The sequence below is a fragment of the Phalacrocorax carbo genome, chromosome 18 (genome assembly GCF_963921805.1).
Source record: "Phalacrocorax carbo chromosome 18, bPhaCar2.1, whole genome shotgun sequence".
Classification (NCBI taxonomy): Eukaryota; Metazoa; Chordata; class Aves; order Suliformes; family Phalacrocoracidae; genus Phalacrocorax; species Phalacrocorax carbo.
In genome coordinates, this window is record NC_087530.1 from 1,381,869 (window position 1) to 1,399,911 (window position 18,043).

General features: G+C 49.5%; 1 protein-coding gene across 4 annotated transcripts in view; it reads left to right on the top strand.

The window, feature by feature from the left end:
• The window catches only part of NR6A1 (nuclear receptor subfamily 6 group A member 1), a 101,453-nt gene that overhangs the window by 50,733 nt on the left and 32,677 nt on the right, over positions 1 to 18,043 (top strand). The window contains exon 1 of one of the 4 annotated variants that reach the window (XM_064468933.1): positions 14,908 to 15,084. The exons of the other annotated variants lie outside the window; for them this stretch is intronic. Coding sequence (XP_064325003.1) covers positions 15,057 to 15,084 — 28 coding nt within the window. The 5' untranslated portion in view covers positions 14,908 to 15,056. Of the gene's footprint in view, positions 1 to 14,907; positions 15,085 to 18,043 lie in introns of those variants that run through there. 4 annotated transcript variants of the gene reach the window in all.

An 18,043-nucleotide genomic window follows, 5' to 3' on the forward strand; every position in this document is an offset into this window, starting at 1 on the left:
CCCTCGCTGCCTTGTTTTAACCTCTCCCCATCTGTTGGCTGCTGAACTCCCTACGCTTTGTAAAATCTCTCCATATATTACCCCTTCGTAGGAATTGGCTCCTCTAGGTTGTTGGTCCACAGCTCTGACTGCAGCTCAAGCAGAACCGTTAACAGTTTTTCAACTTTGTATACAAATCAGATGTATAATTTACCTCTTCAGGGGCAAAGGATAGCCGATATCAGCAAATCTGCATGCTTTGCATGCAGTCGTGTTTTGTAAGCGCCACAGGAAATACACTTAGCTAAACAAAGTCGTAATTACGTGCAGCTTCCCACCTCTTGTTTTCTTGCTGATCCGTACCACGTTACTGCTTGAGCAGCAGTTATTTAGGAAAGCCCGCCATATATGCCTCATCCCAGTCAGTCTCTTGCTCCCTTGTTGCCGCCTTCTTTTTCTCCTCCATCTTCTCTCTTATCAGTCCCTGGCCTTCAGAGCCTTTCAAAGAGATAATTTAAGTCGTCTTGTCAGGTAAAGCCGGCCACTGGTGCTGGGTGAGGCTGCGCTCAGCTGCTCCCTGGGCGGATGGCGTGCAGCCGGGAGGGGCTGGCCTGCTCTGCCTAGGGCCGGCTTTTCACCCACGGGGTCCCCCTGAATCCACAGTTCCTACCCCCTAACAGCTCTCTGCGGTTACCTCCGTGGTGGTGCCCTCCGGAGGTTTGTCTGGAGCTGGGCAGAAGGCACGGGAGAAGGCGTGCGGCCTCCCGGCCCCGCACAGCTCTCTGCTGACGGCTACAGGCCCTGGCGTCGCGCAGAATTAATTAGTTGGACGCAGGTTGCAACAGTAGGTATTGGCAGAGGAGAACGGACTGTATTCTGGGGGTATCGAATGCTTTTAGAGGGGAAACTAGTACCGGGCTTCAAGCATAAAGAAATACCGGCAAATTTATATGTGGATACTGTTCCGAAAAATGTGAGAACGTCACTTCTTCAAGGGGGAAGAAGCCTATGCAAAAGTTTGTTACCAGATTTGGTACCTTCTTTTCAGATACGTTTGTGTGTTGGTTTAGTTTTAGTTCGGTTGGTACTGCAGGTAAAGCTGTGAGCTCTGCTCGTTTCACAAGCGGTGCTGTGGCTTTCTGTTTGTCCTCAAGAGCTGGAGAGAAGACTGCCTATAAAACTGTGTTTGAGCTGCAATAGCATCTAAACATCATTTGAAACACGGGTGTTGGTGCCGTTGTTTGCATATAACTCCTTTGTTTTTTCTTTTTAAATTAATTTTTTATTTCTGTGTGCAGAAACCAGGCGGCTCACACGTATGACCTAAGTACAAATTCTGCACAGCTACAGCTAAGTTATAAATGAGACTGGAAATTACATGTAGCTCTGTGATTTAATTTTCTCTGACATATTGAGTCTATGTTTTAGCCTACAGAACTCCACAGCTGTGCCCTAATTCTCTTTTCCTTGTGATCTCAACATCGCTGCCTTTTAAGGCATTGCTATTCTTGGATCTCAGCAGGACACCATGTTAGACTGTCACCCTGCACTCGCTATATTGCCATTGCATAAAGCAGCTTCTCCCTGGACTTTCAGATAATATGTGCAAGGAAAAGTTTGGAGCAATTTAGTGGGTGGATGAGACTAGATCAGGGTGCTTTGTATGCTACCCGATAGTGTATGTTACGGTGTGGGTGTAGGGATTCCTCTGTCATTGCTGTCTGAGGGCATGAGGACGATGTTTATATTTTGTTACAAATAATAAGCAATAATGCAGTTAGGTTTTGGCAAGGCTTATATCCGGGATGACCGTTCACACGGGAAAAGATGGATGTCTTTTTTTTGCTTTAAATAAGAGGGTCGCTGTCCTGTGGATATTTCTATTCTGTTTTGTTAAGTGGCATCGGTATCTATAGAACTATATAAACCTAACTCTTGATTTAACCTAATATTGACCGTGTTTTAATTCCGGTGCAGCCCTTATCTAACACCTTACATTTGCTCACATAAATATAGTGCAAGCGTAGTCTGCTAAATCTGGGGTAGGAACTTGCTAGATGTGATTTAGCCTGTTCTAACACACGGCATGGCACCCTTGCTGTGCTCAGATACCTGCGTCTGAGCGTGCAGAGAGTGTCTCTTGTGAGTAGCAAAGACTGTTTTCTGTAGTACGTGCGCTGCCAAGTCATCACAACACAGCACAAATAGGCCCGTCTTCTCTGCTGATAAGATGCCTGGTAGTAAGCGCTGGGAGTTTTTTTATCATCTGCCTCGTTTTCAAGACATATGATAAACACACTAATGCAGATTTTTGGTTTTAACTTCTAAAACCCAAATAGGCTTACTTTAAATAAGCAATGTGAAAATATAATACAATTGGGATTTCAAAAACTTAATGCTGAAATCCAGGAACTGTTGTCTGCGCAGATAATTTTAATTTCAAACCTGAATCTTACATGTTTCCTCTAAAATCATCTCCCATTTCTTCACCTCGCGTTGGAGAGGATCCCTCCGGCTAAACCCGGGTGCGCTGCATTGTGGGAGTATTTATGGAAATCATCGGCAGCCAGCGAGGCCGGCTGGATTTCAGCTGGCGAGGCGGAAGGCAGCCGCAGAAGGGCACTTTTGTCTGTCTGTCCTGCCGCAGCACACGCAGACACGCTGCCGCAGCTGTGCCTCGGGTGCACCCGCTCCTCAGCCCCCCGAGAGGAACGGGGAGAGTTTGTTTGTTTTAGGTAATCTGCCATTTTCACATTCCCAACGCAGCAAAGCTAGTAAAACCAGGGTAGTGGCGGCGGGTTCCATGAGTTTGAGTGTTTCCCTTGAGTTTGCAGCGCTAGCCATAAAGGGGACAGTTGCTCCAACAGAGCACAGCTCAGGACACGCTTAATGAGGGGAAACCAACCCCCCTAATTCCAGGGCCATCGTCCCCGGGCAGTCACGGAGAAAGGTGGATTCCTTCAGTGGGTAATTCAGAGGCGTCTGTTAAGAAGTAATCGCTGTCCTGACCTGGGTATCCTCCCAGTACGATGTTGCTGCACAAGGAATTAAGGTCCCTGACTTCTGCCCGGCAGCTGCTTTGAGCCGGCTGCTGGAAGCGATGCTGTTCTTTGCCAGCCATACAGAGGAACTTGGAGCCTCTTCACCTGCAAGGCGTGAAAGCTGGAAGCCTCTATGGTCTTGCTTCCAGGTCTGGTGAACTGTTGCTTTCGGTCCTGTAGACACACGCTGTTTCAGTGATTAACTAGGCATTAACCTGCTCCTGCTATTGAATGTCATGCAAGCTCAGTATTACTAAAAAGCCGTTCCATCTGCTGTTTTCCAGCACAGCATCATCTCAGACTCCTGCTTTCCCAGTTCAGGACGGTTTCCACATCACTTTGGGACCTGGTGGAAGGAAATGTAGGACTTTGAAAAGTTGGCTGAGCCTTTATGGACTTTGTCCCGAATCCTGCAGAACCTGATGGCAAATGCCAGTCTCGGGTTATTTTCTTTCCGTTTGAAATCAGTGGGGAAGCAGCAACAGCTCTCTGTGAGCACCTCTACCTCTTCGAGGGCACTTCATTTAGGATGGTTTCATTTCTTACCTCTGGAATCTATTCCCCCAGCAATCCACCTTCAGTTTTCATCAGGATCCAGGGGTGTATAAAGTGGTACCTGGGTAGGCTTAAAATGCCCTGAGCTCTCAAGATAAACCTCTGCCTAGACTGTAAGAAATCAGCCAATTAACCATGGGTGCTCTAGACACAATTTGCTGGATAACTTGTATTTACAAATTGCAAGGATGTGGATTTGTTCCAGCGCATTTTATGCTACTTGTTGCCTTTAAGCTGTAGCCGCCGCTGCTGTCTTCTGTTGGTGCAGCTTCTACTCTGCAGACCTGCTTGGCGCTTCCAGGCCATAATACTGAATTCTGCGGCAGTAGTGATGTTACAGCCATCTTCAGGGGTGAATCACAGACATATAAAAAACAAAATCAAAAAAAGAACGATAATGGAAGAATGTTGTCAGTAGTTGTGGGAATTCAGGGTACTGTGTATGACATCCAGTGAAAAATGGCAAATTAAAAATATAAACCACTTTTACGCACCCTGAATTCACAGGTGCCCCCAAAACATCTGTGGTTGTTTTGAGAAGAAATGTAAAGGCCAAGAAACCCTCCTCACAGTGACAAACTGTGTAGAGAGTAGCCATTTGGCTGGCTTCACTGCCCGCACTGTGTTTCTCTGAGGGGACTCGGGAGAGCACTGGGGGTGGCCCAAAAGGATTGGACATAGAGGATTATTTTATGTTTAAACACCTTTCTGTAAAATAAATGTAAATTTTACTTAAGGAAAAGAAGCTAAAATGAGAAAAAAAGGATTCATTTTGGTATTTGTAATGTGTTGTTTCCTCTGCACCTGCACTGGCCGCTGTCTGAGACCAGGTCGGGGCTTGCTGGGAGCTGGCGCAGGCTGACCCCGCACAGCCCTGTTCATGTTCATGTTACCTTCTTTATGGAAGCACCACGGGAACAGCGCATTGATTTTAGATACGCTATTAATACAAATGTGAGTGAGGTCACGATAATTGGTAGTTATTATTGTTTGGGTCATTGGCATCCCCAGGTCTGCTCAAGCAGCTGTATTAAAAAAAAATGGTGAAATAGATGTGAAAAAAAATGAGGAAGGAGGAAAATAATCACTTTGCAATCCAAAAAATGATCCCAGCAAAAAAGTGTATTTCTGAATCTTGCAGAAATCAAGCCTGGAGTACCTGGTCTGTGCCCAGCCTCTGCCCTCCCGTCACCACGAGCTCACAAAGGCAGAGCTGCTCAGTCCTGCCCACCTCCGCTCCGTCCGGCCGCGTCCGCTGGTGGTGACCTCCAGCGGCACATGAGGATTCAAGAGCTCTACGGCAAAGGGATGTTATGAGCAGACCAATAGCAGACTGGTCTGGTCCTGGATCCGTGGGTTCCTTCTATGTTTAGATGCCTTAATGAGACAGGCTTTTGCGGTCAGGGCTGCTGACAGGGAAGAAAAAGGGGAAAATAAAAATGCGGGTAGGGAAGCATCGTGGGAAGAGCATTCCACAGCATGCATGGGCTCTTAATGTCCTGAGGACAAAGTTAAAGGAATTCAGAGAAAGAAAACCTCTTGGCTGGCTATGACAAATCATAGCATTGTTACATTACATTTAATGTATTTTAATTGACTCTGGTTTTGTCCCCCGTCGGTTTTATAGTGCTGTCATCTGGAAGACAAAATATAGAGCTATGCTTTCCCAGCAGAGCTGTGCTTGGATCTGTACGGGTTGGATCTGGAAGACCAGACTTTGTGTGAACTGGATAATTACCCTGTAAATGAACCAGAGCGAATGTAGGTTTGTGAAGTATCTTCCAATGCGAGTAAAATATTGACTAGCCACCAATTAAGTTAGCATGAGGCTGGATCATGTGGAAAATAGCATGTGAAGGTGTAGTTAGACTGTATCGTGAGATGTATGTATATAGGGTTTGCCATGATATCCAAAAAATTAGTTCCACCACGGGGAATATGTTCTTGACACCGAAGCAGATACTGGGCACAGAGCAGATCCTCTGCTGCTTCGGCCAGGGAAGTAGCTGGTAATTAGAGGCTCATCTTCCGTGAATCAGCCACAAGAGAAAATGAGGGCACGTTTTTTGAATGGCCTTGAAGAAAACAGTGGGATATTGGGATTAGAGATTCTTGGTTTCTTCTCTGGGTTTGGAGAAGAGTGTGATTTGTCATGGTTCCTTCTGAACTGCCATTGTTGGGGCACCCTGCCCAGTCTGTCCCCGTCTACTCAATTTCTTTGGTGGTTGTTGGGGTGGGCTTTGTGCAAGACGACCACTTTTCCCAGTTTCTCCTGCTTTCCTCCCCATTTGTGAAATTAAGGGAAGTTCCTTAGTACACAGAAGACACCCTTTATCTTTGAGCTACCTCGTTATGTAGAACAGTTTCATGACTACAGGAATTTCATCCTGAAAATGTGCTGCAGTCCCGGGGACTCATGTTACGAACAGCCTATTGTAGCTGTTACCAGTATGTAGTAGCTTTCCTCCTCAGGTACATGCTCTTATTACCATAGATTTAAATATTTGATTTACAAAATGTTGCTGCCTGATACTCCAGTAGTATCATATAAGGCGCATCACAATAGATACCGAGTTTAAAGATTGTTTTAAATGGCTTTAATACAGACAGAGGTCAGAAAAGGCAAGATAACAGCAAAAGAGGCTATGTCAAAAAGTAATTAGAGCAGGACAAATGGATTGTGCAGGCATGTCGAAGGCTGTTATTTCTGTAGGCAGTGAGTAGGAAAGGTGTTAATGTAATGTGACAGATCTGGAGCAAAAATGAGGGTGCAGGGAAAACAAACAGGAGCTGACCAATGGAATGGTTTAAATTATGAGGTTTGCTTTAACATAATTTGATTACACATGAAAGAAATGTTTAGTGTAGTTTCTTTGAAAATCTAATTGTCTTAAAAACTGCGTGTTCGATTCAGTCTTTACACCCGAAGAAGCCGTCCCCACTCTGCCGCAGCCTCGCTATCTGTCAGTAATAAGCATATGAATAGTTTGCCCTGTGTAGCTTCACAAATGGAGAGGAGGATGGAAGATTTTTTTCCCCCGGTGTTATTCTAGTAAAATTGGCTGTTACTTGCAGTCGTGTACATCTTAATTTGGGACCTCGTGCTCTCAGGGGTGGGTGGTATTTGGGGGCTAGGACCTGCTGGTTTAGATAACGTGAAAATTGAGAATTTAATTTATGAGAAGGAAACGACTAGGATCAGATTTAGCAGAAGACAGGGTGATAACAGTTATTTTTTCAGGACCCAGCTCTTGCCCTGTCAGAAGTGAGAGCAAGATTAGTTGCTATGCAGGAGTGCCCGGGATTTCCAGACTGCTCCAAAGGACTGGACAGAATAAAAAGATTTGGATTTCCCGAGCACTGTCCTCCTCTGTGGTGTCGTGTTGAAATCACGCTGCCTGCTGCGCACGTAAGGGTTCGACTTAGCAGGCAGAACAACCTGTGTAGTTTATGGGAACATTTTTCAAACACCTGCAATAGTAGAAACCTAAAATAGTGAAAGGCTCTTTCCTAAGGAGCCACCAACAAAGCTTTGAGCTGGATGCTTAACAGATCATAGCTAAACATTATGAATTTCAGGGGATTCAGAGCCCCTGAAAAATCGTGCTCGTAGGCAGCTAGGCTTGGCATTGACCCCTGACCCCAGTGACACAGTGCCAGGTGTATCACCGTGCCACCTCTGCTGTGCTGGTTGTCTTGCCTTACTGCTTTGAGTCCCTCGGGAAAGGAAGGTGTGTTTACACAAGGGTTTTTTTGAGTCCCGTGTCATCTCCTCTTTCCTCAATTGTCCTTGCATTTCTAATGAATATATTTTCCATGGATTTCGAAATTTTGCAATTCCATTTAGACATGACATAATCTCAAGAAGTAATTGTGATTTATAGATGGGTAAGGTGAGATACGTTAAACGTGGTAAATCATTCAGTCTGCAAGCTGAGGAGGTGTTGGCAGAGCTAAAAACAGAATCTGGGAGTTCTGATGATGTTCTTTTTTTCGGTGGAATATGCTGTTTTCTGAATGGATGTATTCTTGGCCAGTTATCTGGGAACAAAAGGGAAGTCTGAGAGTATTGTCAGGGTATACCAGACAGTTCCTCCATACTTTTATTCCCATTCTTGTAAATTCTGGCAGGACATTTCTATTCAGATTTTTCTTTTCTTGTAAAACAAGAAAATCGTATTACAACTTCAACAAGTTAAATATAATATTCAAAGAAGATTGGCAAAAAAAAAAAAAAGGACATTTTAAATAGCTAATCCTAATAACAGAAAAGTTAATCGCAGTAAAAACAAAACCGAAGGGCCAACCAGCCCACTAGTGGGACTCATTTATGTCTCAATCATCTATAGGGAATGTATTGCAGAGCTGCTGTTTGATGGCAGTGCAGGTGGCTGGGGGGGCTCTCACCTCCAGAGCTTAGACCAGAGCTAATAGGTTTCTGCTTCTGAGGACAGCAAAAGCTGATTTTTAAATCTTGGTTTATATCTATATAGTACTCAGCTTTAAAGTTGATGATGATGGCACAGTGCAGATGATGCGGCTGCTGTATCGCTGTCTGTACTGTGAAATTGGGACTGCTGTGCTCCTTGGGGTGACGCCAACGCGCTGGCGGGGCCGGTCTGTCTGTCGGATGCTGCCCTCTCCTGTCCAGCCGTCCGCCTGGAAACCCGGGCCCTGCTCCGGCCATGGGGCTGGTGCGAGGTAGCGGAAGGAAAACGTGGCCCGTAAATGATGTGGCGTTGTAGAACAGCGCGTGGAAGGCTGGCGGTGGACATGGAGCGGGTTGAGCATCTCGGCATGGGTGCGTGGTGTGGGATGTGCCCTCCAGGGTGCTGCCGAGGGGCCGGCGGGCTTGGCGCCCCATCTCACTTGGGTGCACAGAAATGCTTCAGGGTAGTACATTTTTCAGACTTGCTGTAAATCCCAAGGATTAGAAGCTGTCAGCGTTTTCTCTCTTTCGGCAGAAAACATGCATTTATCTTTGCTTGGCGATAGCCCTGCTTACCAGTGATGCTCGTGCCTTTCTGCTCAGCACTGCTTTCACGTCGCGCCCGCCTTCCGACTCCCCTCTCTGCGCTGGTCTCTGTGCTGTGCCACCTCCCCGTGCCCTCCGCCACGTCCCACCGATGTAAAACAGGCACAGAGCAGGCCGTTTGTTCACAAACAGGATTTGTCCTATCCTCCGAATAATTAGCAATTAGCTAATTATCAATTGCAGTCATAACAATGTGTTTGATGCAGGTACAGAATCTGCAGCTTTAGTTCTGAAGTTTTTCTCCTCTCTGTTTTGCTACGTGACCTGAAATTTGCGGAAATGTGCTCTCACTGTTCTGGTTTTTTCTGGGGGTACCAGCAGTTGTTGCTGCCTATTTGGAAATAATGCCCAGAACGATAATAATAACAATAGTTCTAATAACAAACTGTTGGTCTGTTGTTATTATTATTAAAAATACCAGCAACAGCAGCAGGCAGTGTTCTTGGTACGACTGCAGTTTATGTAAGCCAGGCCTAAAATAATCTTTTAGCTTTTCAGTTTGCCACTTAAATGCATAAAACTTTTCCTGCCTCTTCAAATCCAGGAGCTGCTCTCTGCCTTCTGCCCTACATGCCTGTTCTCTGTTCCTACATCCCGCTAAATTTGCACTTTCTGCCCAGGCACAGACCCATTTCAGGTTTGGCCGAAGAGATTTCTGCTCATTTGTGCACACGCTGGTGTTGATGGAGCGCACAAGTTCTGGAGGTGGGATGTGCCGGGACGAAGCCCCACTGCTGCACCCGGTGTTGGCTCGGGGGATTCTGCGCCTGAATGTTGGCCCCATGGGAGAAACAGCTGACTGCAGAAGGACACGAGGAGGAGGGTGCTCGGGTCAGACCCAGTCCGGGGCTTGCTGTCGCGCGAGCTGCGCAGGCGCTGCGGTGAGCGGCGGGTGCTCGGGGCGCTGTGGGGCTCCTTCTGGTAACGGGGACCCAGCACAAGGACTTCCCCCTGTTTTCCGGAATGATCTGACGCTGCGTGACCCGATTCGGGTTACTGGGAGTTACAGGAGATGAGCTCCCAGAATGGGACGGAGTCATCCCGTAGGAAGGGCAGCGCCTTCTGCGAGGGGTTTAGAATGGAGCTCGATTGCCTGCTCATAGAAATGTAAAGCTTCTCCCTTTGCAATTCTCCTTTCTTGTACTTGCCCACGAAGGCAGTAAAACCATATACTTCTCATGCCTACAATCCCATTTGTTTTCCTTTTTCCTCTGAAGGCGACCTCTGAAAGGAGCCCTTAACCTCCCCCCTGCCTTTTCCTCTGTTATACAGAGCTGGTCTCCACTGGTTGTCACCCATCAAGCAAGATGCAATGAAACGCTTCTCGCGAGCCATTCAGTAGGCTGGGATGGCAAATTCAGTGGCCAAGCAGATAAAAATATAAATAAACAGATAAAACCGGAAATTTGGTAGAATTTGTTTCGCACAACAACCTATCAAACTAGTAAGAAGGAGGAAAATGCTTAATTTTACATACACCAAGTGAGTGCCTTCCCCAGAATTATCAACACCACGTTGCCGGTGCGTTTAGCGCTGGGGAGCGGAGGAATTACCCGCATCTGTTATCAAACTGCTATCACAAGACTTCTCAGAAGCCTGGCAGGTGTTTATTATAATTTCTTGCAGTTCCTTCTGTAGCTTCTGTAAACAATTTTATTTCCGATTTTTTTATTGTTTCTGAAATATCTGTATACATAGAGTGAGGGGAATAGAGTTTTGGGGGAAGGTGTGTGCTGCAGAACCAGTTCTCTCTCCGCAGTGGCTGAAAGCAGTAATGTCCGCAGTACCGAGGCTGCCGAGATGCGTTAATCTGAGTTTTTAAAATGTATTCAGCTACATTTGCAAATCAGCTTGGCTCTGGCGCGAGGGCCCTGGGTGTCGTTCCCTGGCTGAGGCGTGCGCGGGGCTGTTCCCACCCCTGCCGAACCGTGCGGGCTCAGGAGCATCGGTGCTGCAAAACAGAGATCGTTTGTTGGTAAAATGAAAACAAAGCCAGGACTCTGGTATTTCCTTACGCGCTCCTTGTTGCTTTAAATCAAATCCACTTTAGTATTTTAGTCTGGTCCCTGGCAAGCTTGGTTACGGGGAGGCAGCTCAGTTTAGTTGCCTTCAGTGCCGAGGTGGGCTTGGTTTTGTCGTCCGCAGGCCGGACTTTGTTCGTGCCACAAAGGGGCCGATGTCTCAAACTGCGTGGACACAACAGAGCCCCGATTGTCATGAAAATGGGCAAAGCCTTGCTGGAGCCCGGAGAATTCTGAAACGGTGGCTGTGGGTGGGAGGGCGAGAGCTCGAGGAAGGGCTGCCCCCGCCCTGGGGCCACGCGGCTCTGCCCAGATTTGGGGTTTTCATGGAAGTTTTTGGGGATCGGCTGTGGCAAGTGACAGTGCCTGCAGACAGTGTCCTGATAGACCGTTGCTGTCCCGGTCTGGCAGTGCCTGAACCGTTTCAGCACTGCCACACGACCCCGGTTAGGCTCTGCGTTTCTGGGAAAGTCACGTCTTTTGCGAATTCCTTCTCTCTGGCATCGCGGTCTCATGACGCGCGCCCAGGGAGCACCGGGGAGAGGGTCAGCACCCAGCGGCGCCCGTCTGCTCCTGCCTGCAGGGTCGCTTCCCGCAGGCAGCCCGGGCCAAACACACACGCTCCCAGAAGCAAGTAGGGAAAATGTTCCTAAGAAAAAGCTCCCAAAGCACTCCTGCATTTGTACAGGGTGCCTTTTAAAACGTTGCACAACCCTTATGCATATTTACCTGTTCTCCCGCCACGTTTATAACCCCTTGTCCTCTCCATGCTGTCTCCTGGCTGGTTTGTCTGGTACCACACAAGTTGCAGCAAAACTCAGTGGTTTTCCTGCCCTCGCTTGCAGACAAGCGACCGCGTTGGTAGCGGGATGAGCCAATGCTCAGCACACCCTGGAGATCTTCCTGTGCCCTCCTCTTGCTTCCCATGCCCGTCCCTTATGGCCATAATGTCAGGACAATAAATCTGTTGCAGGCAGCCGTGTCACTTGTCCACTTTCTGGCAACAGTTTTGGCTTTTGCTGTTATGAACTGGTGTTATTCTAAAATTTTAGCTCTCTCTTACAAGAGCGCCAGCTTTTTCTGTTTGGGGCGGGAACTGGCTGATTCAGGATGAAATAAGAACCAGCCACTTTATTTTTCCTTTTACCAGACTTGCTTTAAGGCTGTTTGGTTCAGACAACAGAATTAATCTTTCTTGTCTCTTTTCCTGCCCTCTACTCATTCCTAGTCTGGCCTCTCATTTTACAGAACAGTTCCAGATCTCTGCAATTATTTTCTGCCCTCAAGGATTTATTATGGACAAACTGTGACATGTGTATTTAATGTAAGTGAGTTTGAAGTAATTTGGAAGATTTGGGTTGTTTGGCCAATTATCCTTTTCCCAGCCAGGTTTTGTCTATACTTGCAGTTGTTTCTGAATTAGCAGGTTGGTTTTTTTTTGGTGTATCTCTGTTTTGAGTCCCAACAGCAGTTGTGTGAGCAACCTCACGTCAGCGTGTTATCCTGAGATTAAGTTGCTTTATTTCAGATCGCTGTGTCCACATCACACTGCGGTGTTACAAAATAAGCACTCTGCATTCTGGTCACACTTCTCCGAGGGGTGCCGGGAGCGAGCGGAGCGCTCGCATGGGATGAAGAATGCGGAGATTTGGGAGCCGGCACAATTGCAAACAGCTGTGTAAACAGCACAGCCAGGGGATGGCTTACCTTGGCCATGCGCTGCGAGGGCAGGGGAACAGCTCCTCACACAGCCCTGCTTTGGTAACCTCCAAAGGAAAAAAAGAGAGGTCAATCCGAAGAGCATGTCAAGGACCGACACAGCAACTTTACAGATTTACAGCATAAGCAAACCGGAGACCTGGCCCAGCGCGGGACGGGTTTGCGACAGCTTGCTCCCGCATTATGCACCTGCTCCTGCAGAAATGCTGGGTTAAAAACAGGATTAAGGAATAGTTGTAATGATAGAAGGGTTGGGGCTGGCTGGGACCTCTGTGGCCGTCTGGTCGGACCCCCCTGCCCCAGGGGGGTCAGCTGGAGCAGGGTGCCCAGGCTGCCAGGAGGACGCTGCCGAGCTCCGCTCTTGCGTGCACAGGGGGTTATTTGCATTGCTGGATGTCACCAGAAAGCAATAAAATTTCAGGCTTGGGATCGAGTGAAATATGACCTCCCCTGTTGCCTCTACACCTTGTTTATTTTAAGTCAGCCATTTCTCAGAGCATGGTTAAGCCCTGCGGTCCTCAGGATGAGGAACAGAAGCAGGCTGTGGCTTTTGAACAGAGTCAGCATCAACATCTGGGGGACAGGTTGAATTGAGCATTGGCAGAAATGTCTTTGGCCATTCCCTTTAATGCCTTGGTGTGGGGAGCGTTGGTTTGGGCTTGGTCAAACCCAGCTGACAACTGGGACAGGTTATTGGGAATCCCACGTTTACAGCACAACATCCAAAGCTGAGTTCACCCAGGAGGCAGATGAAGGAGCAGAAGAGCTTGATGACATTCACTGCTGCAGAGAAACACGTGCCTGTACCTGACAGAGAGCTCACCCTTACAGGGGCTGCCTCAGTGGTGCCTGTTTTGAGGTGGGCAGCTAAATCAGTTACGGATTTATCGTTACGAGAGTTTGCACTGCCGCCAAGGTTAGAGGCAGAGATGATCTGCCTCGAGGAGGATGAGCAGCATGGACTTTTTTCTTATGTGAGAGAGAAATTGGGAAAATATGAAACACCCAATATATCATGTAGTGTCTTTCATTATAGTGCAGGGTTTCTTGTTGGGAGCTACAGCCAGTGTGATTTTAGCTCCATTCTAGCAAAAGTGCTGCTGAAACTATTTCCATTAGGAAAGTGAATGCCAGCTCACTGACGAGCCGGCATAGGTCATACTGTTAAGTTCTGATCATTTGAGTGACCTTTGCCCTTGTCCATCACCAGCTGCGAGCGCACCAGTCCTACCCTGCTCGTCGTCTCCCCACACATACAACTGTCCTTGGGCCACCGCTTGGCTCAGGCGACCAGAACTGGGCTGCACAGGTCACTCATCCCCATCAACGTTGGCCAAACTGCTCCTCCCGTGGGTCGTGCTCTCACGGGGACTCGGAGAGCCCCTGTCCCTGCTGATGGTAGGCACACCTGCTTTTATTTCCTGATCTGGTGCTGTTTTTCAGGCAGTGGTTTGGTTTTTTCCCAATTTTACCATGCTACCATGGCGCTTCCAAAGCTGGTTGCGGAGTGTACCTGCAGGTGGAAGGCAGAAACCCCGCTTTCCCAGTGCGCTCAGCAGGTCTATTATCTTTCAGAGCCAGGTTTGTTTTCCATGTTAGTCTGGGTACTAATCTTCAGGTCAGCTTTTGTGAGGCTGATGACAAAACCACAAACTGATGCTGGAAACACTTTTCTAAACCAAGCCTATGCCAATAAGCAGCCTCGGAGGCTAGAAGATGGATCATGCAGCAGTTTCTTTAGCTTTGCTCCAGAACGCCGGTGTTGGGCATGGCCGAGGGGGACGCTGGAACAGGCTGTGCTTCTGCTTGTCCGGCAACAACCGCGTTCCTCTGAATGAAGACTGCAAAATACAGCGTGAGCTCATGCCACATTGACCGTTCACCCTCTGGAAATCTCCATATTATCACAGACAAAGCGCGTGTGTCCCTCTGGTGAGGAACCCAGTGGCCGGCGACCCGTCCCCGCAGGATGGTTTGTGCAGACCCCCGTGAGGAGGGCTCTGGTCCCCCGCCCCGTGGCTACCGCCCCAGCAGCACGTGAGCTCCCGGTCCAGCTGGAACTGGGCGTCCCAGTCCACGTTCGTGGCGTCGGCCGTGCCGCGGGAGCGCTCTGCGGTGCGTGGGCGCGGGGGGCTCGTGGGCGCACGCTGCCTTCCCTTGCCGGCGTTGATGCGTGGGGTGCTGCGGCCTTGGCGTAGTCGTACAGCACGGCTCGCCCGTCCCCAGTCTGTGTTTCGGTGACGATTAAAGCGGAGGTTTTGGCTGACGGGTGTCATCAGTTTGAGGAAATAATTTTCACGCTAGAAATTCTTGGTTTTCTCTCGCCGTGTGCGTTATAACGTCTCCCGCCCGTGCCGGGGAGCCAGCGGGGGCACTAGGCGAAGTCGCGGCCGGGCTGGGGACCCCCGGGGTGCCTCTTCCCGCCGCTCCCCCCTCCCCCCGCCCCGGGGGCGCGGTGCTCGGGGCCGGGGCGGTGCGGGGCGGCGGTGCGGGGCGGCTCCCCGCGGCCCGGCGGAGGCGGCGCTGACACCAGGGCTCGTTAGCATAGGGCCGGCCCGCGGGCGGCGGCGATGGCCCAGCCGGGCTGCCCGCCCGCCCGCGCCGCTGGCCCCGCTCCCCGCCGCGCCGCCGCCATGAGGCGGCCCTAGGAGCGCCGGGCCGCGCCGGGCCGCGCCGCGCCGGGCCGGGCCGGGCCGGGCCGGGGGGATGAAGCGGGACTCGACCTGCATGGAAGGTGAGCGGGGCCGCGGGGCCTTTGTTCGGGCGGGGACGCCGCCCCCCGCGGCCGCCGGGGCCGGGGCCGCCCCATCCCGGCGCCCGGGGGGAGCGGCGGTGGCGGTGCGGGGGCCGGGACCCGCACGCCGGGGCTGCGGGGCTGACACAGCCGAGAGCGGGCTTTTTTATTTTTATTTTCTCTGGATTTTTTTTTTTTAAGGCGGCTCCGAGCTGCGGTGTGCTGCCCCGGCACCGCAGCCTTCAGCTGCCAACCGGCTGGTGCAATTTAAAAAAAAAAAAAAAAGAAAAAAAGAAAAGGGTATTAGTTTGTTTTGTGGCTTAATTTGTTTATATTTTAAACTTTCTAATCCCTTTGACCATCTGGAGGAGCTTTTTTTAGTATTGTTAATTATCGATAGTATCGGGGTCATGTAGGCACTTGATAACGCAGCTCCATCTCTCCTGGGACTAGCACTAGTTCGCAGATATTTTGCAGCTTCCCCCCCCTCCCCACGACTGAAGACAGTGGCAAAACTCTCCTTCGGAATAAGGGTGAAATATTTAAGGACAGCACATTGCGTGTTTGGGTAACGCACGTTTTGAAAAGTCATTATTTTTAGTTGTGCCTAGGCCCTGCCTCCTCGTAGGCAGGGACTGCCGGGGTTTGTTGTGGTGGCTGTTTTAATTGTAGATTTTCTTAATTCTGAGTCATTCTCAGCCGTTGCGCATCTAGACAGCTTAAGCAGATCCAAGAGAATTGTTTTTAGGCAGGCAAGTCAGTTTTTAACCTTACTGATTTGTAACGTGTCGATTTTAAAAAACAGAGTCTAAACCAGATTTTAATTCGGAGCGTATGGCCGTGCTGGAGCAGGGGGCCGTGCAAAATGCTTTATTTTTCTTAAGTTGGATTAGAGAAAGTTGATGACCTGGGAAAGCGCCGGTTAAACTGGGAGCCTGCAAACGGCGTGACCGTGGGTAGCGCGATGGAGCCCCTCGTCCCTGTTCCAGCAGCTGCAAACTGCCATTTCGGCTAACGGGGGCACATTTTGGTGCCGTGGGCTTTTGTTCCAAACTCTTTGTGCAACAACTGGCTGGAGCGAAGGATCAGGCCCTGTCGCCCGTCCTCCCCGTGCCGCACAATGGAGCGGGGCGACCATCTCGCAGCGTCCCTCGGCCAGCTCCTGCCCGCGCTTGGTGCGGGGTCCCGCGGGACGCGGGTGCTCTGGGGCGCAGGGCTGGGTGTTGGGGTGAGGAGGAGAGGCAGGAACGGGGGCAGAGGGGCTCCCGGCCTCTCCGGGAGAAGTTGCATTTCGCAGATGAGTTTTTGATATGCAAATGGTGATGGGTCCCGGCCGCGGAAGGGAAGGGTGATGGGTTTCATCAGCTGCACGCTCTTGATTTATACCTACGTGAAAAAAAAGCAACCGATGATTTCTGTTTTTTTAATGAGGGTTTTCTTTTGATTGAACTCGTCTTTGGCAGAAACAAAATCAGTCCAGAATAAGGCTGAGTTTTGGATTTAATTACTGGAAAGTGAGAGCAAAGAGCTGGGATGCGCTGGCCATTTCTCTGTTGCAGTGTTTCTCCTCTTTTCAATACTCGGTTGGTGCATTTTAAAATGTGACCACGCTCTGTAAGTAGAACATATTTTTACAGTACAGAGAGTGAGGTTGCAGGCAGACTCTTTCTTTCACTTTCTTTTTTTTTTTTTTTTAAGGACTTGAGGAGGCTTGTCGATTTAAATTAACCTCTATCTCAGCTGGGCACACAAATGTTTTTGTTTTAGTTCACAGAGGGTTAATTCTATTCAGGCTCTCACCATGGCTGGCCTGATCCAGGGCAGCACAATCTGCTCTTTGAGCCCGGCCTGGCCAGGCAGGATGCTGGTGCCTTCACCCGCATCCAGCACGGGGCTGGGACCCCCATCTGCAGGGTCGATGGGGGAGCGGGAGCGGGACGCCCCGGCCCATTGTGTGCCCGGCGATGGGCTCGGCTGCCGAGGTCGCTGCTGTCCCAGGGAGGGGCCACCGAACAGAAAATTTAATCCCTGTGTTCATCGATTATAAGTTAAAGAAAAGGCCCTGAAGCAAACACGCCTGGTTTTGGGGGTGGCCTTGCTTAGACAATGCAGCACTCTGCAGTGAGGGGGTATCACCCCGCTTCTCTGTACTGAATTTAACAAGGTGTTTTTCTTGAAACTAAAAACTGACTATGAAAAAAATTGATAGGAATGATACGGGGAGAAAGAAACCTTAAGACGTTTGTTTGTGTTTTAGGCATCATCAGAGGCGAGAGGCGAGCGAGATTTTGTTAGGGTTTAAGTAACACATGTGTGAGATCTCCCCCTCCCGCTGCCCTCCCCTAACAGCTGGTATTTAGCAGCTTGAGATTTAAACCCAGCCACAGGGTACTGTGGGATGTGCATGATAGGGTGAGTTAATCACGAAGCAAATAAATGATACGCAGTTGAAAAGATGTTAAATATATTAATGAATTGCAGTGCTGAGTATCATCTGGATCTTTCTTCAGCTGTAAAAGATTTTCTTAGCTGTAAATCACGTTCTGTTGGTTAAACGGGAAGTTTTGCAAACTGCAGCTTTCTGCGTCCTCCCTCTCGCTTTTCAGCAGGACCAAACCCCAGCGCCGTCTGCTCTGGGGGTTCGGGTGAGGGTCTGTGCCTTCACTTTTGGCCTCACTAGGAAGCAAAGTCTTTGTTTCTGCTTCATTATAAAGCACCCATGTTACAAGTCACGCAAGCTGGCTGCATGGACACTCGCTCTGATTTCCAAGGTAGATCTCTCGCAGGAAGCTGTAGGTGCTGCATGGCGTTAAACTGCATCTGCCAGGGTGGGCGCGATCCTTCTCGCAGCCCTGGGGAACTGCCGAGGCGAAGCCAGCATCTGGTCCCCTCGAGGAATGCGGCCGCGCTGCCCGCCTGCTCTCCGAACACCGAAGGCGCTCCCCGATGGCCCGCTCAG